Source organism: Lithobates pipiens, unplaced genomic scaffold (genome assembly GCF_037356315.1).
Source record: "Lithobates pipiens isolate NorthernLeopardFrog02 unplaced genomic scaffold, aLitPip1_a1.2 Scaffold_13, whole genome shotgun sequence".
In the NCBI taxonomy this organism is placed as follows: Eukaryota; Metazoa; Chordata; class Amphibia; order Anura; family Ranidae; genus Lithobates; species Lithobates pipiens.
Window position 1 is genome coordinate 461,846,258 of NW_027507718.1, and position 25,902 is coordinate 461,872,159.

The 25,902-nt window shown below is 45.4% G+C and overlaps 1 protein-coding gene across 1 annotated transcript; it reads right to left on the reverse strand.

Annotated features, from left to right (window-relative positions):
- Positions 1-1,132: 1,132 nt before the first annotated feature.
- On the reverse strand, positions 1,133-25,348 carry GRPEL1 (GrpE like 1, mitochondrial). The gene is made up of 4 exons (XM_077477832.1): positions 25,191-25,348; positions 15,203-15,353; positions 12,633-12,714; positions 1,133-1,815 (listed from the first exon to the last, which is right to left on the reverse strand). The coding sequence occupies exons 1-4, from the start codon at positions 25,253-25,255 to the stop codon at positions 1,469-1,471; spliced, it is 645 nt and encodes a 214-aa protein (XP_077333958.1). The 5' UTR covers positions 25,256-25,348; the 3' UTR covers positions 1,133-1,468.
- Between the last annotated feature and the right edge of the window lie 554 nt (positions 25,349-25,902).

The following is a 25,902-nucleotide window of genomic DNA, read 5'->3' on the forward strand; positions in this document are numbered from 1 at the left end:
ATATATATATAAAGTTTTTGTTTATCCAGCACCTTAGTGTGGCCATTGCGACAATGCAGAGTCCGGAGTTAAACATGGAAAGCACATTTAGTTTGCATTGTTGCTATGCACACTTTACCAAGTACCCCTTAATGCAGGGGTCCCCAACCCCAGGGCGACTGGACCGCACATTGGGAGGTGATCGGCGATTGCAGTCAGCACAGGCCTATCACAGACCACAGTTGCTGCTTACCACCTGCTGTGTGGCCATGCCCGTATGTCCTCTCCCAGCTGCCTTTCACCCAGTGATGTCATTCTATCAGCAGGGCAGGCGGCGGAAGGAGATCAGAATGGAAAGTTCCCCCAGCCTGGAGAGGACCGAGTACAGCCTCTGCCCTGCCAAAAGGTAGGAGTCCTGTGCAAAGGAGGCAGGGCACGGTGATGTAAAAGGGGACTGCACCATACAGGGGCACTGTAATCATTACAATGCAATCCCCTTTAGATCACAGCTCCCCTTTACAGAGCAGTCCCTGTTACATTAATGTAAGGGGGACTGCACTGTAATGTAAAGGGAGGATATAATGTGAAGGAGAACTGATGACACTGATATTAAGGGGGGACTGTGTTGTATAAAGGGGGCCAAGGCCAGACTCAATCCCCCTCCCCCCCCCCCCGAGAAAAATCGGCTGACATGAAACTGGTTCCTGGTGCCAAAGGGGTTGGGGGCCGCTGCCTTAAATCATTCTTATTACCAGTACTGCCCAAAAACGTGGAATTTGTGCCTTCGAATGCGATTTCCACACTTGGTGTACAAATAAACATTTGGCACCATGGTTAGTAAATATACAATTGGCAGAGAGTAGCATTTTTAAGAAAAACCCAACATGAACAATTATCTCTATGAAAAATAAATCTTCAGCCACCTTGGGTTCCTCCATCTAATGCCTCTGCAAATAAGACCAGGAACCTCATCAGGCTGTAAGAAGTGGTCTAATGTTTGCCTACAAAATCATTTTAAGGTTTTATCCCCCCCCCCCACCCCCAAAATCAGGAAAACTTACCCTCTGAGTTCAGGGCAAAGCTTGAAGCTATGAACAGTAATCAGTTCCAATGGAAATCTGAACTTTTGCACATAAAAAGACAAAGCCTGAGGTTTGTGGAAAAAACAAAAAAAATTTATTCAGGGTAATATATCCCAATAACATGCTGTGAAGGAAACCTCAGCTGGTAACTGTACAGCATAAACACTACACAACATAGCAATCATGTACATTCATCTCAGGACAATTATAAAGTTCATCACCATGTCTCTTCCTTATACAACACTGGAATGAAAGTCTGCAACATTCCATAGTCCAATACTAATCTCTGCTTTGGGTGATTTGTGTAACAAGCCAAAGTTAAATGGCTTTTTTAATTAAAAATTGAAGTTTCCTGGAATGAAAGGCCATATGCAGGCATTTAATAACTTTACAACATTTAAAATATATTAAGTTCTTTTAACAACTCCCACCAACGCAGGCCGTAAGGTACGTTCATGGAGCTTGTAGCCCACTTTAGTGACCAAAGCTACAGTGTCAGGCTCCTTCCCTTCCATGGGAGTATGGAATAAGGCTTCATGTTCATAGGGATCAAACTTAGCACCCAAAGGATCCAGTTTGCGCACGCCGTGCTTTTTGAAAACTTTATGCATTTGACCTTCAGTCATGACCAGACCTTCATAGAGGTTCTTCAAATGGGGGTTGTCAGGCTTGATTTCCTCTTTGGGGACACTCTGGGTTGCCTTTTCCAATATATCTGCTACTTCAAGAAGGTCCTTGCAGAACCCCTGAATACCTGAGAAAAATCAGCAAGAATGGTTCCAATTAAATAGGGTAGGGTGAAGCACAGTAATACATAGCAGCTGGTCAAAATGTAGTTTTCCCTGATCCAAATACATTAAACTAATTTGAACAGAACCACTGTATTTGGGAGACTCGCTACCTTATACAAGTGAAACATCCTAAATGCATTGTGTTTGGGCAGAGTACAGTAGGGTTAAAACTTACGTCTGTCTATGTTAGCACTTGAGGAAGGTGTAGGATGGTGCTGGACCAATGTGAGTAGAGGTTAAAAAGAGAACTCCCTTTTCATGCATGGTAAAAAATATATATAATTTAGGCCCCTTTCACACGAAGGCAGTTTTTAGGCGGACCTGAACCATGCAGGTCTATGGAGCGACGGATGTCAACAGTTACCATGTCCGCTGACATCCAATAAAATCGGACGTATGGCCCTACATTCACATCAGTTTTGGCGGAGCGGATGAGATCTGATGAAAACGGACACTCTGTTTTCGTCTGATCCCTCCATAGGGATCGGCGGCGCTCTGACAGGCCCCTCCCTGCTCAGTGAGCAGAAACGGACCTGTCATTCGCCAGCTCAGCGGAGATCAACGGGGAGATCCCCTGCTGAGCTGGCGGACATAGCTGAGCGGATCCGCCTCATGGAAATGAGGCTTAATATATTTAAAAATGACCTTTCACTTTAAATCTGCAGCTTTTTTTCTTGTAAAATGCAATTCAATATGGCAACCTGGAGGTGTTCTGTACACAGATGGTATACAGAACACTCCCAGAAACATAATTTCCCGTTGTGCGATTGGTTCACTGATTTTCCCAGCAGTCTACACTAAGATACATGTCATATTTTGGGCATCCCCTGCAACAAAAATATAGGATTTTTTTGTCAAACTTACCTGTAAAATCCCTTTCTTTGAATACATCACGGGACACAGAGTTAGGCTAATATTCATTACCTAGTGGGTTATATGACATCTCTAGGTGAATGGACATTGGTAGACAAGTCTTAGACAGGAAGTGATCCCCTATATAACCCCTCCGTTACAGGAAGTAAATCAGTTTTATAGCAAGTACTGAATCCTCAAAAAAAAAAAAAAAAAAAAAAAGGAGAGGAGAGGGGAGGGATCTCTGTGTCCCATGATGTACTCAAAAGAAAAAAGGATTTTACAGGCAAGTATGAGGAAAAAAATCCTATTTTTTTTTTTCATACATCATGGGACACACAGTTAGGCTAATATTCATTACCTACTGAAAAGTCCCAGAGCAATAGCCTTGAGGGGAGGGAGACAGCCTGCCAAACAATAGCCATCAGACCTTAGACGGCAGCCCGCAGTACACTGCAGCCTAAAGTCAAATCCTCAAACATACACTTGATAAAATTGTGAACAGATACACTGAAGACCAGGTAGCAGTCCTACAAATCTGAGCCACAGATACCCGATGGCGAAAAGCCCAGGCGGTTTCTACACCCCTGGTAGAACCAGCTCTCACTTTAAAAACAGAGGAGCTTTAAGTTTCAGACCATAGGCCTGAATGACCAATTGATGGACCCAATTGGCAATGGAAGCTGCCTGCCCTAGACTGCAGATATCTCTGCAGATCTAGACAAATATACCTCGACTACCAGCCCACGTCCAAGGAATGCAGTCGTCTCTCTGCCACCAAATGAGGCTGAGAGAAAAAAGGCAAAATGTCCCTATTTAAATAAAAGGCCAACACCACTTTTGGCAAAAAGGTTGGAACAGGTCGTAACACGACCCTGTCATGGTGAAGGATCAAGTATGGTTCCCTGCACAAAAGGGCCACCAACTCAAACACCCTTCTAGCCCCAGTGATGGCCATCAGGAAGGCTAGCTTGCGTGACAGCAAGTCTAATGGAATTCCCTTGATGGGCTCAATTGTTTGTTTCTGTAACACAGACCTCACAAAGTTCAAGTCCCAAGGATACATAGGTGACCTAATGGGTCGAAGCAAACCTTATGATAGATCTTCCTAGTGACAGCTTTTCTAGCATTCCCTAGGGTAGATACTACTGGTCTTGAGATGCCACGACCCGTCAACACCCTGGCTTCAATAGTCATGCCGTCAAATTTAGAAACCATAAATTGGGGTGGAATATAGGACCTTGAGAGAGTAGATCGGGGCAGCGTGGAAACGTCAAAGGCCCGTCCTCCAGAAACCAGGACCTTCTGAGCTAGGCTGGTGCTACCAGAATGACTGAAACCCACTCTCCAAATCCTGCGCAACAAATGTGGAAGGAGGGGGATCGGGGGGAAAGCATAAACCAGGGAGTACTGGCTCCATGGAACTACCGTATATACTCGAGTATAAGCCGAGATTTTCAGCCTCTTTTTTGAGGCTGAAAGTGCCCCCCTCGGCTTATACTCGAGTCATCGCTGTCTGCCCGCTCGATCAGCGTGTCGAGCAGACAGACAGCGGCCATTCTATTCAAAAGCCGCGCCTCCGGCTCCGCCTTCGCCTGTGATAGGCGGAACACTGAATTTCCCAGCAGCCTGTGTTCCGCCTATCACGGACATCGTATCATCCTCGTACTACGGACGAGGATGATACGACGTCTGTGATAGGCGGAACACAGGCTGCTGGGAAATTCAGTGTTCCGCCTATCACAGGCGAAGGCGGCGGCGCAGCTTTTGAATTTTACAATGGCCGGCGACGAAGAGGGCACGGGACGGAGGCAAGGCAAGGCACGGCACGGCACGGGACGGGACGGGACGGGGGCAAGGCAAGGCACGACACGGGACGGATGCAAGGCAAGGCACGGCACGGGACGGAGGCAAGGAGGCAAGGCACGGGACGGAGGCTCGGGACAAAGGTAGGCTGGACACACACACACACACACACACACACACACACACACACACACACACACACACACGGATGGATGGAGACACACACAGGGATGGATGGATGGATGGATGGAGACACACACACACAGGGATGGATGGATGGATGGATGGAGACACACACACACAGGGATGGATGGATGGATGGATGGACACACACACACACAGGGATGGATGGATGGATGGATGGATGGACACACACACACACAGGGATGGATGGACGGACACACAGGGATGGACGGACACACAGGGATGGACGGACACACAGGGATGGACGGACACACAGGGATGGACGGACACACAGGGATGGACGGACACACAGGGATGGACGGACACACAGGGATGGACGGACACACACACAGGGATGGACGGACACACACACAGGGATGGACGGACACACACACAGGGATGGACAGGCATGTCTCACCCTCGGCTTATACACGAGTCAATAAGTTTGCCAGTTTTTTTGGGGGTAAATTGGGGGCCTCGGCTTATATTCGGGTCGGCCTATACTCGAGTATATACGGTACCAGAGCAACTGCTCCGATTGCCAGAGGATCACTTGTTTGTGACACAAACTGCTGTAGCTTGTTGTTGAACCTGGATACCAATAGGTCAACCTCTGCTCATTCCCAACGCTGGCAAATTTCCTGGAATACCCCTGGGTGTAGGGACCATTCCCCCGGGCAGATCTGCTGGCGGCTGAGAATCTGCCTTCCAGGTCTCTACTCCCGGAATATGGACTGCCAATGCTCTCTGCCCAAGCTAGTATTTGGCTCACCTCCTTCAGAGCTGAACGACTCCTGGTACCACCTGGGTGGTTTATATAGGCCACTTCAGTGCCATTGTTGGACTGAACCCCGATGGGGCAGTCCTGAAGCTCCACTGTCCAGGGCCGTAGGGCCAGACGTACTCCCGGAAATCTACAGAAGGCTGATGAGCAGGATCTGTTCTGTCCTTGACCATTTCCCCTGAGCTGTGAGCCCCTCTAGGGTCGCTCCTCAGCCTGAGAGACTGGCATCTGGTCAGTAATCGCCAAGTTAACAGGAGGAAGTATCTTCCTTCGCAGGTTCTGATCCTGCAACCACTAGTTTAGGGTTAAGCGTGCCCGAGGAGATAAGAGCATTGGATAATCCAGGGCTTGTTGTCTCCTGTTCCAAGCCAACAAGATGTCTTGTTGTATAGGCCTGGAATGGAACTGGGCCTAGGGCACTACCTTGAAGGACACCATCCTTCCTAGAAGACTCATACAGAGCTGAATAGAGGGTTGTCTGGTGCCCTTTATCTGGTGCACCCGATACTGGTTCAGGGATCTTGGATCCAAAAATGGGCCTTGTGTCCCAGTTTGGTTTTTGAACCGTAAACAGGTTAGAATAAAACCCCACGCCCCTTTTGGATACAGGAACCTGTACAATCACTCCTTGATGCATTAATTGATGTAGTGCCTGAAACAAGTTTTTTTGGAGGATCCAAGGGAACACTGGATCTTAGAAACCTGAGGGGTAACTCCAGCTTGTAACCACGGAACATAGTTGAGGTGACCCACTTGTCTCCAAATGTTTTCAAAGTGCAGCAGCCTCCCCCCCCCCACCCCACCCAATAGAGTGGGGCATCCCCTCAAAAAGGAGGGCTTGTTGGCAGGTTTAGAAGAGCTTTGGACCTGGCCCTGGCATTGCAGCTTGCCCCTGGCTCTAGCCACCCGGTTGGCACAGAGAAACCTGATAAAAAAAAAAATAAAAGCCTCAAAATAAAATTAAAGCCTCATGCAAGTGTCCTGCTTCTTAATATAGGGGGTCAACAATGGCAAGATTTGGTGAAAGCAGGGGTTTTTCATCCGGAGGCAATTCCAAAAATCATCCGGACTATTCTCCTGGAGCTCCCGTAGCAATAACATATGACACAATTGGTCACGATTAATAAAGCAACCAATTTTTGGTCCAATTAATCCTCCTCCTTCTGTTCCTGGACTTGGGTCAAAGCAATAACTCCAAGTCCAATAATAAATAACATGTTGCAGAATCGGAAGAGATAACATGTCTGGTTGACGAACGGCCATTCAGAAACGAACTGAAAAGCACCAAAATGAAAGGCACGAAATGAAATGCATGAATCAACACTCGCCAAACTTCTGCGAACACGAAATTAGCAGAAGGAGCCTAAAGGGTGGCGCTTGACAATTGAACTTCCTCTATCGGCTCGTAGCACGTCTAGTATGTCACTACGTTCGTGTTTGTTGGCAGACAATTGTGTGCCATTTGTATACAAGACAAGTTTTTGGACAACGCCCTTCAGACAAAAGTCTGAGGCTTTGCAGAAAAACCGATCATGTGTACGAGGCTTTAAATAGCAGATCCATAAGAGAGCTACTGCTTAGATTGAAAGCCGACTAAGGCATCATGTACACAGGGCGTTTTTACTGCCTTTTAGCAGTGCCAGATGTTTTTTTACAGCTTCAAAACACCTCTCCATGTTATTCTATGTGTCCATGAACACACAGGTTTTTAGGAGCTGTAAGTGGTATAGGCATTTTTAAGCTGTAAAAATAAAAACCTGGGGCCATCTGGAACAGCAGTGTTAAGCTGTAAAAATGCCTGACGTGGCTAAACGTGTGTCAAAGTGACAGTAAAGCGGCCCCGAACAGCCTCTTCTGGGGTCCCTCGGCGGTTCCTCCCCGCATTGGATAACCCCCTAGGAGAAGCGATTTCCCGGGGGTTACCTTGTGGGTAACCCTCAAAGTCCCACAGAAGCCGAATGTATGACTCAGCCCCGCTATCCAGCGCATTGGATTTGATTGAAAGCAGCGGGAGCCAATGGCTGTGCTGCTATCAATCCATCCAATCAGGACCCGAGACACAGGCTTTTGCTGGCGTGTTCGTCCCCGGGACGTGATAGAGAGGGTTCAGGTAAGTAAAAAAAAAAAAAAGGGCCGATAATGCAGTTATGCGTGTCTCATGCTTACCTTTAACCACTTGCCGACCGCCGCACGACGATATACGTCGGCAGAATGGCACGGGCAGGCATATGGGCGTATATACAAGTCCCTGCCTGCCCGCGGGTGGGGGGCCCGATCGGGCCCCCCCCGGTGCCTGCGGCGGTCGGCATTCCTTCGAGAGCGATCCGGGATGAGGGGGCGGCCATTCATTCATGGCCACCCCCTCGCGATCGCTCTCGACGAATGGAAATCCTTCGTGACATCACTTCCTCTCCTGTAATGTAAACACAGGAGAGGAAGTGATGTATTCTCTCCTCCGTGTCGGTATTTTTCGTTCCGGCACCGAGGAGAGAGGTTCGGTGAGTTGCACCAACACACCACACATACAGTAGAACATGCCAGGCACACTCACACCCCCCCTTTACCCCCCGATCACCCCCCCAATTACCCCTGCCCCCCCAGTCACAGTGACACCAATTGCTTTTTTTTTTTTTTTTTTTTTGCGCATTGGTGTCATTTGTGACTGTAATAACTGTTAGGGCAGTTAGGGTTAGCCCCCTTTAGTTCTAAGGTACCCCCCTAACCCCCCCAATAAAGGTTTAACCCCGTAATCACCCCCCGTCGCCAGTGTCACTAAGGCTGGGTTCACATTGCAGCGGTTTATGAGAACTGATGTGATTCGCACCGCACTGCAGTGCAAATCACATCCGATCTCTGTGCGATTCGAGTTCAGCCATACAGATAGTATGGCTGAATTCGTGTCGCACCCGCCGCACCCGCCGCAAACTTGCACGGGACCCTTTTTTTGGTCCGCATCAGAATCGGATCGCATGGGTGTTCACACCATGCGATCCGAGTTTGCAGATCGCACTGCGATATGCGAACTGATCTGGGGGTGTCATTAACATTTCACTGACACTCCCAGCAGTTCGCATAGGGCAGTGTGAACTGCCGCCGGGAGGCATGTGATGCGGGAACCCGCCGCACATTCGTGGCGTTCCCACATCGCTCCAGTGTGAACCCAGCCTAATAAGCGATCGTTTTTCTGATCACTGTATTAGTGTCACAGGTGACGCTAGTTAGGCAGGTAGGTATTTAGGTTCGCCGCAGCTTTTTATACCACCAGGGACCCCCATATACTCCCGCATAAAGCCCCCTGATTGCCCCCTAGTTAACCCTTTCACCAGTGATCACCATATAACTGTTACAGGTGACGCTGGTTGGTTAGTTATTTTTTTTATAGTTTCAGGGCACCCGCCATTTATTACCTAGTCTCACTAGTGTACCCCTAAATTTAGGGGTGTCTACTTTCCAAAATGGGGTCATTTGGGGGGGTTTGTGCCATCTTGGCATTTTATGGCCTTCAAAACTGTAACGCCCTTAGAAAGCCTGAAGGCGGTGCTTGGTTTTCGGGGCCCCGTACGCGGCTAGGCTCCCAAAAAGTCCCACATATGTGGTATCCCCGTACTCAGGAGAAGCAGCAGAATTTATTTTGGGGTGTCATTTCACATATGCCCATGGCATGCGTGAGCAATATATCATTTAGTGACAACTTTGTGAAAAAAAAAAAAAATTAAAGTTTGTAATTTTCCCGCAACTTGTGGCAAAATATAAAATATTCCATGGACTCAAAATGCCTCTCAGCAAATAGCTTGGGGTGTCTACTTTCTAAAATGGGGTCATTTGTGGGGGTTTTGTGCCATCTTGGCATTTTATGGCCTTCAAAACTGTAATAGGTAGTGAGGAGTGAAGTCAAATATTTACGCCCTTAGAAAACCTGAAGGCGGTTCTTGGCTTTCGGGGCCCCGTACGCGGCTAGGCTCCCAAAAAATCCCACACGTGTGGTATCCCCGTACTCAGGAGAAGCAGCAGAATTTATTTTGGGGTGTCATTTCACATATGCCCATAGCATGTGTGAGCAATATATCATTTAGTGACAACTTTGTGTAAAAAAAAAAAAAAAAAATTTTTTTTTTGTCATTATTCAATCGCTTGAGGCAAAAAAATAAAATATTCGATGGGCTCAACATGCCACTTATCAATTTCCTTAGGGGGGTCTACTTTCCAAAATGGGGTCATTTGGGGGGGGTTTTGTACTGCCCTGCCATTTTAGCACCTCAAGAACTGAGATAGGCAGTCGTAAACTAAAAGCTGCGTAAATTCCAGAAAACGTACCTCAGTTTGTAGATGTGACAACTTTTGCGCAAACTAGGGATGCACCGAAATTTCGGCCGCCGAAACATATCGGCCGAAAATGGCCCTTTCGGCAAAAAGCCGAAAGAGAATTTCCGCCGATACTGGTGCCGAAAATGGGGCGGGGCTTGCGGGGCGTGGCCCCGCCCCCGGTGCCGCCCATCACGGGGGGGGTCCTTCTATCCTTAGCTCTCTTGCTCCCCTCCCTCCTCACCTATGCTGCAGTCAGCCTGTGGGGTCTCGCTCTGAAGTCCCCCTCTCCACAGTGGTGGCTGCATATGTCTCCTCAGCCGATGTGTAAATCGGCTGTGCAGGAGCTGGGCACGATGTTCACTGTGAAAGTGAAACCAAAGCAGAGGCGTCTAGCAGTGTGTACTGTGCTCTCTGCCTCCCCCTAGAGTGCAGTACCCAGCATGGAGATTAATGAAGAGCTGCAGCTGCCAATTTAAAAAAAAGACTGTCTATATATGTTTGTATGCCTGTGTGTTGTGTGTATTGTATGTATGTGTGTTATATGTGTGCATGTATGTATGTATGTATGTATGTATATATATATGTATGTGCATGTTTATATGTATGTATGTGCATGCTTATATGTATGTATGTTATGTGTGCATGTTTATATGTATGTGTGTTAAGTGTGTATGTGCGCATGTATGTGTTATGTGTGTTGTATGTTTTATATGTGTGTGTGTGTGTGTGTGCACGCGTTTTTATATGTGTATGTTTATATGCACTGGTGAGGCACAGGCAGGCTACATGGCGGGCACTGGTAGGCTGCTGGCACAGTGAGGCTGCATTGATCTCCTGTAGCATGTCCGCAATCTCTGACCAGCTCCTGTAGCATGCCTGCAGTCTCTGACCATCTCCTGTACCAAGTCTGCAGTCTCTGACCAGCTCCTGTACCATGCCTGCAGTCTCTGACCAGCTCCTGTACCATGCCTGCAGTCTCTGACCAGCTCCTGTACCATGCCTGCAGTCTCTGACCAGCTCCTGTACCATGCCTGCAGTCTCTGACCAGCTCCTGTACCATGCCTGCAGTCTCTGACCAGCTCCTGTACCATGCCTGCAGTCTCTGACCAGCTCCTGTACCATGCCTGCAGTCTCTGACCAGCTCCTGTACCATGCCTGCAGTCTCTGACCAGCTCCTGTACCATGCCTGCAGTCTCTGACCAGCTCCTGTACCATGCCTGCAGTCTCTGACCAGCTCCTGTACCATGCCTGCAGTCTCTGACCAGCTCCTGTACCATGCCTGCAGTCTCTGACCATCTCCTGTACCATGCCTGCAGTCTCTGACCATCTCCTGTACCATGCCTGCAGTCTCTGACCATCTCCTGTACCATGCCTGCAGTCTCTGACCATCTCCTGTACCATGCCTGCAGTCTCTGACCATCTCCTGTACCATGCCTGCAGTCTCTGACCATCTCCTGTACCATGCCTGCAGTCTCTGACCATCTCCTGTACCATGCCTGCAGTCTCTGACCATCTCCTGTACCATGCCTGCAGTCTCTGACCATCTCCTGTACCATGCCTGCAGTCTCTGACCATCTCCTGTACCATGCCTGCAGTCTCTGACCATCTCCTGTACCATGCCTGCAGTCTCTGACCATCTCCTGTACCATGCCTGCAGTCTCTGACCATCTCCTGTACCATGCCTGCAGTCTCTGACCATCTCCTGTACCATGCCTGCAGTCTCTGACCATCTCCTGTACCATGCCTGCAGTCTCTGACCATCTCCTGTACCATGCCTGCAGTCTCTGACCATCTCCTGTACCATGCCTGCAGTCTCTGACCATCTCCTGTATCATGTCTGCAGTCTCTGACCATCTCCTGTATCATGTCTGCAGTCTCTGACCATCTCCTGTATCATGTCTGCAGTCTCTGACCATCTCCTGTACCATGCCTGCAGTCTCTGACCATCTCCTGTACCATGCCTGCAGTCTCTGACCATCTCCTGTACCATGCCTGCAGTCTCTGACCATCTCCTGTACCATGCCTGCAGTCTCTGACCATCTCCTGTACCATGCCTGCAGTCTCTGACCATCTCCTGTAATATGTCCTCAGTCTCTGACCATCTGATGTATGAAAATATTTTTTAAAAACAGTCATTTTCGGTATCGGTGCTGTTTCGGTATCGGTTTCGGTTTTCGGCCTAGTGTATTTTTCATTTTCGGTATCGGTTTCGGCACCAAAAAACCCATTCGGTGCACCCCTAGCGCAAACCAATAAATATACAGTTATTGACACTTTTTTTTACCAAAGACATGTGGCTGAATACATTTTGGCCTAAATGTATGACTAAAATTGAATTTATTGGATTTTTCTAATAACAAAAAGTAGAAAATATCATTTTTTTTTCAAAATTTGCGGTCTTTTTCCATTTATATCGCAAAAAATAAAAATCGCAGAGGCAATCAAATACCATCAAAAGAAAGCTCTATTTGTGGGAAGAAAAGGACGCAAATTTTGTTTGGGTACAACATTGCATGACCGCGCAATTACCAGTTAAAGCAGCGCAGTGCCAAATTGTAAAAAGACGTCTGGTCATTTACCAGCAAAATGGTCCGGTCTGAAAGTGGTTAAATTACAAGTATGTTAGTGTGCAGCAGGGCCCTCTGATTCCTCCTGTATTGAAACTGTACTGGCTTCCTTGATGTAAAGCGCTGCACAAACTGTTGGCACTATATAAATCCTGTTTATTATTATTAATAATAAGTAGTCTGGTAAAGTCTTTAGGCATCTTAAAATACTGTATTTTGTGGTCCTGTAGAATGACATGCTGCAAGATATACTAGCCTTTTCCTCCCCAGCTCTACCACTTACCATAGAGCTTTGCATCCTCCACCAGCTTCTGACTCCGGACCCGTAAATTCTCAGTGTCTGCTAAGGCTCGTTTGTACTTGTCCTGGGAATATAATAAAAAGATTAGAGGTGCACAAACTCCTTATTCAAATGCTGTACCCAAACTCTTAATCTGGATATAAATGATTCGCTTTCTTTTGGTTCAGCCAGAAGGTTGAACAGAAAAATAAAAAAAGTCCTCCATTCACACAAACGAAGAGGATGGAGAAATCTCCCTGCCAGGACATTGTATTCTGGACAATGGGAATCTCCACCGCCAAAATACACTGATCAGAGGCTGCAGCCGCAAAACCACCAACAACCCATTTAAGAACAGCTACATCTAAATTAGTCTAGTCCTTGATGAACCAGCCAAATTTTGATCACTCTATGGCCAACTTAAGATATGGAATTTGTTCCCATGGATTCTGTTGGGGGTCAACATAAAAATCTCAGCAGCACAACACAAGGAAAAAGAAAAGCAAAACAAAATAAGTTGTCAGCTACTCGGAGCAGCTAACACATAAGATAAAATAATATGTTTAATGCAGGAGTGTGTATGTTTCTGTAATAAGAAATACTGTCCACTTACTTTAGGGAAGACCTTTAAATATGACGGCCTTCTCTGACCATTCTATGTTTTAAGTGTCCCAAAACAGGCACTTCCGTCTCTACACTTTGTGGCAATTTTCCCCATACTTATATACAGTGCATCCAGAAAGTATTTACAGCACTTTTTCACATTTTGTTAGGTTTCAGCCTTATTCCAAAATGGATTCAATTCATTGTTTTCCCTCAAACAATACCCCATAATGGCAGCGTGAAAGAAGTTTGTTTAAAGTCTTTGGAAATTTAATTTAAAAAAATAAATCATATTACATATACATAAGTAATCACAGCCTTTGCTGAATACTTTGTTGAAGCACCTTTGGCACTAATTACAGTCTTTTTGAGTATGATGCTACAAGCTTGGCACACCTATTAATTGGGCAGTTTCTCCCATTCTTCTTTGCAGGACCGCAAGCTCCATCAGGTTGGATGGGGAGCATTGGTGCACAGCCGTCTTCAGATCTCTCCAGAGATATTTATTTGGGTTCAAATTAGGGCTCTGGCTGGGCCACTCAAGGACATTAACAGAGTTGTCCCAAAGTCACTCCTTTGTTTTCTTGGCTGTGTTGGAAGATGAACCTCCACCCCGTCTGAGGTGCAGAGTGCTCTGAAGCAGGTTTTCATCAAGGATGTCTCTGTACCATGCTGCATTCATCTTTTCCTCAATGCTGACTAGTTTCCCAGTTCCTGCCGCTGAAAAACATCCCCACAGGATGCTGCCATCACCATGCTTCACTGTAGGAATGGTATTGGCCAGGTAAGGAGCTGTGACTGGTTTCCTTCCAGACACGCTGCTTGCCAATCAGGCCTAAGATGTTTTCAAATATTTGTTTCAGACGACCAGAGAATTTTGTTTCTCATGGTCTGAGTCCTTCAGGTGCCTTTTGGCAAACTCAAGATGGGCTGTAATGTGCTACTCTACCATACAGGCCCGATTGTGATGGTTGTTCTTCTAGAAGGTTCTCCTCTCTCCACAGAGAAATGCTGGAGATCTGTCAGAGTGACCATCTGGTTCTTGGTGACCTCCCTGACTAAGGCCCGTCTTCCCCGATTGCTCAGTTTGGCCGGGCATCCTGTTCTAGGAAAAGTCCCGGTGGGTCCAAACCTCTTCCATTTACGGATGATGGAGGCCACTGTGCTCCTTGGCACCTTCAATGCTACAGAACTTTTTCTGTACCCTTTCCCAGATCTGTGCCTCAATACAGTCCTGTCTCAGGAGGTCTACAGACAATTCCTTGGACTTCATGGGTTTGGTTTGTGCTCTGACATGCACTGTTAACTTTGGAACTGTGGTATGTGCTTTTCCAAATCATGTCCAATCAACTGAAGTTGCCACAGGTGAACTCCAATCAAGTTGTAGAAACATATCAAGGATGATCAGTGGAAACAGGATGCACCTGAGCTCCATTTTAAGTGTCATGGCAAAGGCTGTGAATACTTGTATACATACGATTTATTTTTTTATTTTTTTAAATACATTTTCAAAGATTTCAAACAAACTTCTTTCACGTTGTCATTATGGGGTATTGTTTGTAGAATTTTGAGGAAAATAATGAATTTAAACCATTTTGGAATAAGGCTGCAACATAACAAAATGTGGAAAAGGTGATTACTTTCCAGATGCACTGTATGTGAAATCTAGTATTATGGAACAAAAACAATTTTCTAAAGGAACTCGAGTATTTTACTAGTAAAATGGCAATGTGCAAATTAAGGCTCTGCTGTAACTCATAAAAAGATGGCGAGGAGAAGTTCCCTCTTATGTTACTAAGCAGCAAAACCCAGATCTAATACACATTTTCCTTTCCAAACATTTTTCGTGAAATCGCCATTAACTGTCCTTAAAAACGTAAGTCAGCCACCATGACATACTTGATGAGGATCTCCTTGAGCAGAATCACTGGCTTTTTTTTTTTTTTAGGAAACTATACTCCATAACTTACTGTTATTTCTTTGATTTGATCCTCTAGTTTAGCCTTCTCTGCAGCCAGTTGCTCTGCGCTCTCCTCTGCTGGGCTCTTACTCTTCTTTTCCTCCTCCACTGAGGGGTTATTGGGCTGCTGAGCCGCCGTGCACATCAGTCGGGGACACCTCCTACACAAAGCAACAAGCACATACATCATGTCATTCAAACTACCAGACAGTCTATAGTGATGCTTTATTAGGGTCACTAAAGCCAACCTGGAGACAAGAAAGTCTCCTCTAAAACCTACAAGTCAATATTTTAAAACGCCAAGGGGGATGATTTACTAAACCGGGAGCACCCAGAATTTGATGCAGCTTTACATGTTAACCTGTCCATATGATAAAATGTACATTGGGAAAACCAAACGACAGTTTACAATCCATATGGGAGAAATTCTTGAGAAGAATCCAGATAAACCGGTGTCCCGCCACTTTTCCCAATTTCACCAGGGCAAACTGACGGGCATGAAAGTTAAAAAAGCATATATGCCTTAAATCTGTCTTACAGGAGGGGGGACTTTCATCAGTTAAAAAAAAAAAAAAAAAAAAAAAAAAAAAAAAAAAGGGGGGAGGAGATGGATATTCCGTTTAGGCTCGCTCATTCCGAGAGGCCTAAAACACAGAATTAAATCTACAGCCCTTTTTATCAACTTAGGTTTCCATATATGTACTATACACATGGCCGGATGGACACTTCACTATATAGTTGTGTTACTGTTTGATACTTTGTAATATCGTACCTATAAAGTACTTTTTAATTTCTGGCTCAGGCAGTCAGGGTCCAGGGCGCAAACACTGCTATATATATATTTTTTTTCCCCCGGTAGTGTGTGCAGTACATGTGGTTTCTGTACTATTCAGTCTTCACACATCAGGTATATTCCCTTGATGTTGTTTGTTTTTCTTTGTCATGCCCATAGCCCCTTTTCTACCCCCTGTAAACGAAGTAAAATAGGGCATAGCTGTCCCCTGAATTATATTTACTTTAACAAATAGAAATTGCCGCTATGATCATTCTTATGGTGCAGGGAGTCGCCAGCTGAAAACGCTGATATCTGAATGATGTCTGTAGCCTCAGGCATCATTCAGATATAACACCACAAAGCCCACGACGTCACATGACGTAGTGTGGGCGCCAAGTGCTTAATGACGGAGTTATTTTGAGGTGACAGCAAATTGACAATGTTATACAAGCTTTACACTCACTAATTTACATTGTAGCAAAGTGTCATTTCTTCAGTGTTGTCATATGAAAAGATTGAATAAAATGTACAAAAATGTGAGAGGTGTACTCACTTTTGTGAGAAATATACACACAGACACACACACACACAGTTGTGCTCATAAGTTTACATACCCTGGCAGAATTTATGATTTCTTGGCCATTTTTCAGAGAATATGAATGATAAACACACAAACTTTTCTTTCACTCATGGTTACTGTTTGGCTGAAGCCCTTTATAATTAACTGTGTTTACTCTGTTTAAATCATAAATCACAACAGAAACTACCCAAATGACCCTGATCGAGAGTTTACATACCCCAGTTCTTAATACCCTGTATTGCCCCTTTTAACATCAATGGCAGCTTGAAGTCTGGTATTTGTGGATGAGGCTCTTTATCTTCTCAGATGGTAAAGCTGCCCATTCCTCTTGGCAAAAAGCCTCCAGTTCCTGTAAATTCTTGGGCTGTCTTGTATGAACTGCACATCTGAGATCTCCCCAGAGTGGCTCAATGATATTGAGGTCAGGAGACTGAGATGGCCACTCCAGAACCTTCACTTTATTCTGCTGTAGCCAATGACAGGTCGATTTGGCCTTGTGTTTTGGATCATTGTTATGTTGGAATGTCCATGTACGTCCCATGCGGAGCTTCCTGGCTGATGAATACAAATGTTCCTCCAGTATTGTTTGATAATATACTGCATTCATCTTGCCATCAATTGTGACCAAATTTCCTGTGCCTGTGTAGCTCACACATCCCCAAAATATCACTGATCCACCTCCGTGTTTCACAGTAGGAATAATGTACCTTTCATCATAGGCCTTGTTGGCTGCTCTCCAAATGTAGCATTTATGGTTGTGGCCAAAAAGCTCAAATTTGGTCTCATCGGTCCAAATGATTTGGTGCCAGAAGGTTTGAGGCTTGTCTCTGTGCTGTTTGGCTTATTGTAAGCAGGATATTTTGTGACATTTGCGTAGTAATGACTTTCTTCTGGCAAATCGACCATGTAGCCCATCTTTCTTCAAGTGCATCTTGAAACAGCCACAGCACATTTTTTCAGAGTCCTGTATTTCACCTGAAGTTATTTGTGGGGTTTTCTTTGCATCCCAAACAATTTTCCTGGCAGTTGTGGCTGAAATTTTAGTTGGTCTACCTGACCGTGGTTTGGTTTCAACAGCACCCCAAATTTTCCACTTCTTGATTAGAGTTTGAACACTGCTGATTGGCATGCCCAACTCATTGAATATCTTTTTATATCCCTTACCTGTTTTATACAGTTAAACTACCTTTTCCCACAGAGCCTTTGACAATTATTTTGCCTTCCCCATGACTCAGAATGCAGAAACGTCAGTGCAGCACTGAGTGAAAGATGCAAGGGTTTGACAGGAGTCCAGAAACACACACTTATATATATATATACACACATATATATATATATATATACACACACACACACACACATACATATATATATATATATATATACACACACATATACACACACACACATAAATATATAAAACACACTAATTACAAGCAAACAGATCACAGGTGAGGATGGTTACCTTGAATAGCCATTCAACTTGTGTGCATGTTATCAGACCAAAATCACCAGGGTATGTAAACTTTTGATCAGGGTTATTTGGGTAGTTTCTGATGTCATTATGATTTAAAAAGAGTAAACACAGTTGAGTAATAAATGGCTTTAGCCAAACACTAACTAGCAAAAAAAATACTGATTTTAACTTGAACGCAACAAGTGACAGTAAAAGGCTTAGTCTTTAAGGCTGCATTCACACCTGAGTGTAGCGTTTTCAAGCCGAAAAATCGCGTGAATTTACCGCAATTTTGCGGCGTTTTTTTACCGCGATTCGTGCAGGGCTAAAGGTCACCAAATGTTAAAACAGGGCTTGACAAAACCCAGGCGCCAGGTCGTATTTGCAACTTGAATTAGTGACCTGGCGCCTGGGGCAGCACAGCTGGGGGTATGCTGTCTCCGCGGACCCCCCCGACACGATCGCGTCGGGCCGTGCCGCCGGTAATTGAGCCCCCGGCTTTGAGGCCTTCTACGATCCTATGGTTCCTTCTGGAACCTGGAGCCCTCTTGTGGTGGCCATTGGAATTACAACCAGCAATGCTAATTCCCCTGCCTGCCAGCCTATCTTCCTTCCCTTTACTCAGAACCCCTAAACATTATATATATATTTTATTCTAACACCCTAGAGAATAAAATGGTGGTCGTTGCAATACTGTCTGTCACACCGTATTTGCACAGCGGACTTACAAGCACACAAAAAATTGTGTCACTTTTATTCCTATTACAAGGAATGTAAAAATTCCTTTGTAATAGAAAAAAGCATGACAGGTCCTCTTGTAAATGAGATCTGGGGTCAGAGAGACCTCACATCTCATATTTACACTGAAATGCAATTTAAAAAAAATTTCTCATTTGAAAAAAAATAAAATGTCCCTCTAAGAGCTATGGGCAATGACTTGGAGACAGGTGAGGGGCTTGGCGCTATCTTCCCCTCACTCGTCTCCATGTCAGGCCAGGGACAGGTCCAGATCGCCGTCACGGACCTGGCTCCTAACTTTTTTAGCTGGCTCCTAGATTCCAAGCAAATTTGTCAACCCCTGTGTTAAAAGAAGAAAAACACCCAAATCTGCTCAATTCGAGCGACAAAAAAGGGTTCGGAACTTGTTTGAGCTTCAGGCGACATGGATTGGAGATGTGAACCATCTCCAATGAGAATAATAGATTTTTTTTTCCCCCCCTTTAGCGTTTTGTAGCTTCAGGCTTCAAGCTACAAAATGCTCAGGTGTGAATGGGGTCTAAGTGGTTAAATTGGCCTAATTTACAGACAGAGTTCATCCCTTTGATCTAAAAGAACCAAATTATACAAAATGTTTATAGTTATCTCTCAGCGCTGAACAATGCTAAGCATTTTTTTTTTTTTACAGCTCTAAGCAGAGAACGGATTTGCACTTGTTACATAGAATCGTGGAAATGGCAGATTAAGAACATGAGGGGAGGTTGATCGAGATTGTGACTTTTTAAAATGATTAATCGTGCAGTTCTACTGCATAGTAATATTGACAAAGTTACGATGGTTGTGGTATTTTATATTGTATTTGTATAGTTTTTATATAGTTCAACGCGTACACATTTTTTTTCCCCCTCATTCCCGGTTATGCATTGCCACTTATAACAATTGTCTGCTCAGGTTCTTAGCCCAGCTGACCTGAACTTCTAATACACAAAACTTAAGTTTTGTGTATTCATAACAAAGGGAAGTTTTTATGCAACATGTTCATGTTGACTATGTAGAACTGTTCCTTCTCTTTATGGCACACATCTTACTCTACATAGGACTGATCCTCCTCCTTATGGCACACATCTTACTCTACATAGGACTGATCCTCCGCCTTATGGCACACATCTTACTCTACATAGGACTGATCCTCCGCCTTATGGCACACATCTTACTCTACATAGGACTGATCCTCCGCCTTATGGCACACATCTTACTCTACATAGGACTGATCCTCCGCCTTATGGCACACATCTTACTCTACATAGGACTGATCCTCCGCCTTATGGCACACATCTTACTCTACATAGGACTGATCCTCCTCCTTATGGCACACATCTTACTCTACATAGGACTGATCCTCCGCCTTATGGCACACATCTTGCTCTACATAGGACTGATCCTCCTCCTTATGGCACACATCTTAGCCTAGGTTTACATTGCTGCAGGTTAGAAATCGTGCAAGTTCAACCCGGCAATGTAGTCTGACTTCAGTGGTGATTTCACAGACATCTGTTGCAGGTTCCTGCACAGATGTCTATACAAATCGCCCCCCCCAAATTCAACAAAAGTAGTACAGGAACTACTTTTGGGAATTGGTGCGGCACCACACCGATTCGGATGGTGCCATTGCCGGCAATATTTGACATGTCAAATCGTATAGCATGTCGCGGAAGGGAATTTAATAAGACTCGTGGCCACTCAAAAATTAGAAGAAAAGAGGTTTAACCTTAAACTACGTAGACAGTTCTTTACTGTAAGAGCGGCAAGGATGTGGAATTCCCTTCCACAGGCGGTGGCCTCAGCAGGGAGCATCAATAAGCACCTGAACTACCTCAACATACAGGGATATACAATGTAATACTGACATATAATCACATCCATGGGTTGCACTTGATGGACTTGTGTCTGCTTTTCAACCTCCCCTACTATGTATCAATGTGAACCTAGGCTTACTCTCCACAGTTGTCCCTTCACTTTATAGCACACATCTTACCCTACGACTACATAGATTTACTCATTCTCATTACGTACACGTTTTACTCTATGTATGGCACACAGGACATCCCACCACCATATACATGCTGGACATTCATAGAACTAGTGTGCTTAACAACAAGAGCTGAGAATACCATTTCACATATCCCAATAAAAGGGATTAGCAGACATTAAAGGCTTATTTCACAAGCAATTTCTGAAAGTTCTGCTTGCAATAAGTAGGAAAAAAAAAACTGAAATATTGTTCAGATATCTTATTGTATATCAGAAAATACAGCTGCTCAGCTTTTACCTTAGGAACATTTGTATGAAAACAGTATTAAAAAGGTATTGGGTAACTCAGTACGTTGGTAGATGCTGTGTCTGGTAATGATGCAACTGCTGTACAATCATTCACTAGTTACAGACATGAAGGGCAAATGAGTCAATCCAGAATAGGGGCTTGCAATGCATTGTCTTTGAACAATATTGTGTAGCTTCTAAATCACTGGAGTCCTCGGTTCAACTCCCACCAGGAACCCTTATTCACCAGGTCCCCCAGTCCCAATATTACAGGAACTAGTCTGTAAAGCACAAACTGACAATTGAGCAATAATAATCAATAAGTCAGGCACTTTTTAAGTTTGTTATTTTTATTTGTTCAAATGGAGATGCCTAATAAATCAGCAAAAAATTAAATATAATTTGTAAATACATTTATATGTCTGTCAGGTCAAACTATTTCTTCTTGCTGCATGATGTAAAAAATAAAATAAAAAATTCCGCCTACTACACAAAGGTTGATGAATCAAATACAGTAGTACTTTGGATTACGAGCATAATCCGTTCCAGAATAATGCTTGTAATCCAAAGCACTCGTATATCAAGGCGGGTTTCCCCATAGGAATCAATGGAAACTCAGATAATTTGTTCCGTTTTCACCACTAGTGAATGCAGTCCGCATGTGGCCAGAGGTGGGGGGGCGCAGGAGACACTAGGGAACGGAGTGTTACCGAGTGGCTCCAAGCGTCCCCGCACCTCTGGCCACATGAGTTACTGCACATCCCAGGGCTTGAATCCTGAGTCAGGATTTAAAAAAATAAAATAAATAAAAAACACACACACCTTGTATTGCGAGACGTTAATGAACCGCATTACATGCAATCCAAGGTTTTACTGTACAGTATATGGAAGGAATTCTCCACAATGACAATGTGATGAGATCCAGGCCCTTGTGAACTGCACCTTCTCTTATGACTCTGGGGTGCACACAGAAGCTGCTTCTCTCTTGTCCCAAATGACTATATCTCCAATAAACCAAGGGCAGCCAGAATCATATCCTCTTTGGTGCCCAGGTGCAGTCAGAAGCCTCTTTCTAGTCCCAAATGGACCATACCCTCTCCAAAAACCTGGACACCCAGAACCCTTTTCTCTGCAGTCCCCATGAACGCCATCTTCTATGATGCTGGGGTGCATCCACAACCTTATTCTCTCTAGTCCCCATGGACTGCACCATCTCCTATGACTCTGGGGTGCAGCCAGAAGTTTCTTCTCTATGGTCCTCATTGACCATGCCATCTCCAAAAACTTAGGGGCACTCAGAAGCCTCTTCTCCTTGGTGCCCAAATACCATCTCCAATAAGCTGGACACTCAGAACCCTCTTCTCTGCAGTCCCCATGGACTGTATCATCTCATAGGACTCTGGATTGCACACAGAACTCTTCTCCCTGGTCCCCATAGACTGTACCATCTCCTATGACTCCAGGGTGCACCCAAAAGCCTCTTCTCTCTGGTTCCTATGGACCAATGTTTACAAACCTTTTTAGAGTCAAGGCATCCTTTACAATTATGGACAATTTCAAGGCACCCCATTCTAAAATGTAAAAAACTATTCTAATAGTTTTACATAATGCAGCAACATCCACACACGTAGGACACCCAGCGTTAGAGGTGATTTATTGTTTCACAGCAAACGTGTCTCTTCTCTAGAGGTTGACCGATATGGGTTTTTCTCTGGCTGATGCCGGTATTTAGAAATCACGGTGGCCAATGGCCGATATATATGATGCTAATTTTTGTGGGCCGATAGATTTTATGAGATGAAGGGGGGGAAAAAATAAAATTGGCCTAACCTAACAGTTCGATCCCTTTCAGTGGGGAGTTTTTCAGGTGCTTTTGGGCTAAAAATAGTGCTTGTAAAGTGCCTGCAAAACTGCTCCCCTGCAGTCTCAGTGTGAAAGCCCGAGAGCTCAGATAAGTGTCTGGTATGGATTTGGGGGGGGGGGGGGGGGGGGGAGACCCCTATGCCATTTTCTTTTAATTTGGTGCAGGGTTCCCCTTAATTATCCATATCAGACCTGAAGGGCCTGGCATGGATTTTAAAGGGACCCCCCATGCAATCAAAAAAATAATATATATATATATTATTATTTTTTTGATTGCATGGGGGGTCCCTTTAAAATCCATGCCAGGCCCTTCAGGTCTGATATGGATAATTAAGGGGAACCCTGCACCAAATTAAAAGAAAATGGCATAGGGGTCTCCCCCCCCAAATCCATACCAGACACTTATCTTTTTGGTTCGGGGTTCCCTTTAATATTCATGTTCAGGGCCTGGTAATGCACTTGGGGGGGGGGGGGCTCTTTTTTTCAATGGATTTTATCTATATTGCCGAGACCCGACAATTCATTATAGCTGCGATCAGTTTGTCAATTTGCTGCGGTACTGTTCTAAAACATGGGCAAAATGTGCCACTTGACAGGCATACTAGAGACACCCCCCAGGCATGATATTTAAAAGGAGTATTTCATTTTTATTGTTTCACTTTAAGCAAAAAATAAATAAAAAATCACTGCTCCCTAAAAAAAACGGCCGTTTAAAAAATAAATAAAATGTTTGCATTGATACATGTCCCCCTGGTCTGGACCCAGGTTCCCAAACACTTTTTATGACAATACCTTGCATATAAGCCTGTAAAATGAGCATTTTCGATTTTTCATGTTAGTATCCCATAGACTTTAACGGTGTTCGTGTGTTCTGCTGGATTTTTTGCCTGTTTGCATGTTCTGCTGAGAACCAAACAGGAGGGGGTTCGGCTCATCCCTATTAGAAGGTTGTAATGGTGCACAATAAACGTCTGTGGCTTTGTGTAACTAAAAGGCAGGCCTGTATACAATTTTTAGGCATTTTGCCAAAACACACCTGAAGATACCTCAGGGTGCCTGAGCACCCTGGTTGAAAAAGGCTGCTATGGACTATTGCATCTCCAATAACCTGGGTGCACCCAGAATCCTCTTTTCTGCTGTCCCCACGGCCTCCACCATCATCTATTATTCTAGGGTACACCCACAGCCCTATTCTCTCTGGTCCCCATGGACCGCAACATCTCATATGACTCTGGGATGCACCCAGAAGCAGCTTCTCTCTGGTCCCCATGGGCCATACCATCTCCTACGACTGAGGTGCACCCAGAAGCAGCTTCTCTCTGGTCCCCATGGGCCATACCATCTCCTACGACTCTGAGGTGCACCCAGAAGCAGCTTCTCTCTGGTCCCCATGGGCCATACCACCTCCTACGACTCTGAGGTGCACCCAGAAGCAGCTTCTCTCTGGTCCCCATGGGCCATACCACCTCCTATGACTCTGGGGTGCAACCAGAAGCAGCTTCTCTCTGGTCCCCATGGGCCATACCATCTCCTACGACTCTGGGGTGCACCCAGAAGCAGCTTCTCTCTGGTCCCCATGGGCCATACCACCTCCTACGACTCTGGGGTGCACCCAGAAGCAGCTTCTCTCTGGTCCCCATGGGCCATACCACCTCCTACGACTCTGGGGTGCACCCAGAAGCAGCTTCTCTCTGGTCCCCATGGGCCATACCACCTACTACGACTCTGGGGTGCACCCAGAAGCAGCTTCTCTCTGGTCCCCATGGGCCATACCATCTCCTACGACTCTGGGGTGCACCCAGAAGCAGGTTTTCCCGGGTCCCCATGAGCCATAACACCAGGTATGGGTGTACCAGGACTCTTCTCTCTCCCATGGCAGCGTGCCCTTTCGAATAGTAACCCAAAGTTTACAGGGGAAATATTCACCCAGCTGTATGTTGCCCTCTTCCATGTATTGTAATAGGGGATATATGTACAGTCCATGAACACTCTACCATGGTGACAGCACCAATCAAAAAGAAGAATAGAGATCACACATCTTACTGTCATCATACATTCTAAAATAAAACAAAGTTACAAACATTTCCTGGAATGTAGAATACATGGGGACCACATTTCCTTCCTGAGGTCACATGAGGCTTCCAGCTCCACAGCATTACAAGTACCAGCTTGGTCTTCACACTGTAGAGGGACCTCATATGACCTAGAACTACTACAGGTCCCAGCATGCCCCGAGTTGCTGTATATTATACCGAACAGATGATAGGTGTCAGCCTGTCACTACTCACCCTAGAGGTGACCTCAGCAGCGCCCCCAGCCTCACTCCAAACACTCGCACGCTCCCGGCCGCCATGTCAGTCTCCTATCAGCGCTCACACGTACTGCACGCAGAGGACACAACCTACACCGCTCCTTCCAGCGCCAGTGTAGTGTCACAGTTTGATGCCTATCACAGGATGGTGCGGAAGTGACGTTGTTGCGTACTGCGCATGCGCGATGCGCTCCAAACGCTCGCGCCGTGCGTTCCAACATAGTTTCGGCAATACAGTTCAGCGAAACCATCACATAATGTTACGGAAGTGATGTTACACACAACACAAACACGGGCCACGTTGTTGCGTACTGCGCATGCGCGATGCGTTCCAAACACTTGCGCCGTGCGTTCCAACATAGTTTCGGCAATACAGTTCAGCGAAACCATCACATAATGTTACGGAAGTGAAGCTACACACAACACAAACACTGGGCCGTTCGTTACAACACTAATACTTCCCTTGTTACCTAGTAGGTTTTGCATTGCTGGGACTTGTAGTGCCTATCCTGAGCTACATGCTTCAATGTTCAGTGTCCTCATCCCTATCCTCATGCTTCAATGTTCAGTGTCCATCCTTATCCCCGTGCTTCAATGTTCAGTGTCCTCATCCTTATCCCTGTGCTTCAATGTTCAGTGTCCTCATCCCTATCCGCGAGCTTCAATGTTCAGTGTCCTCATCCTTATCC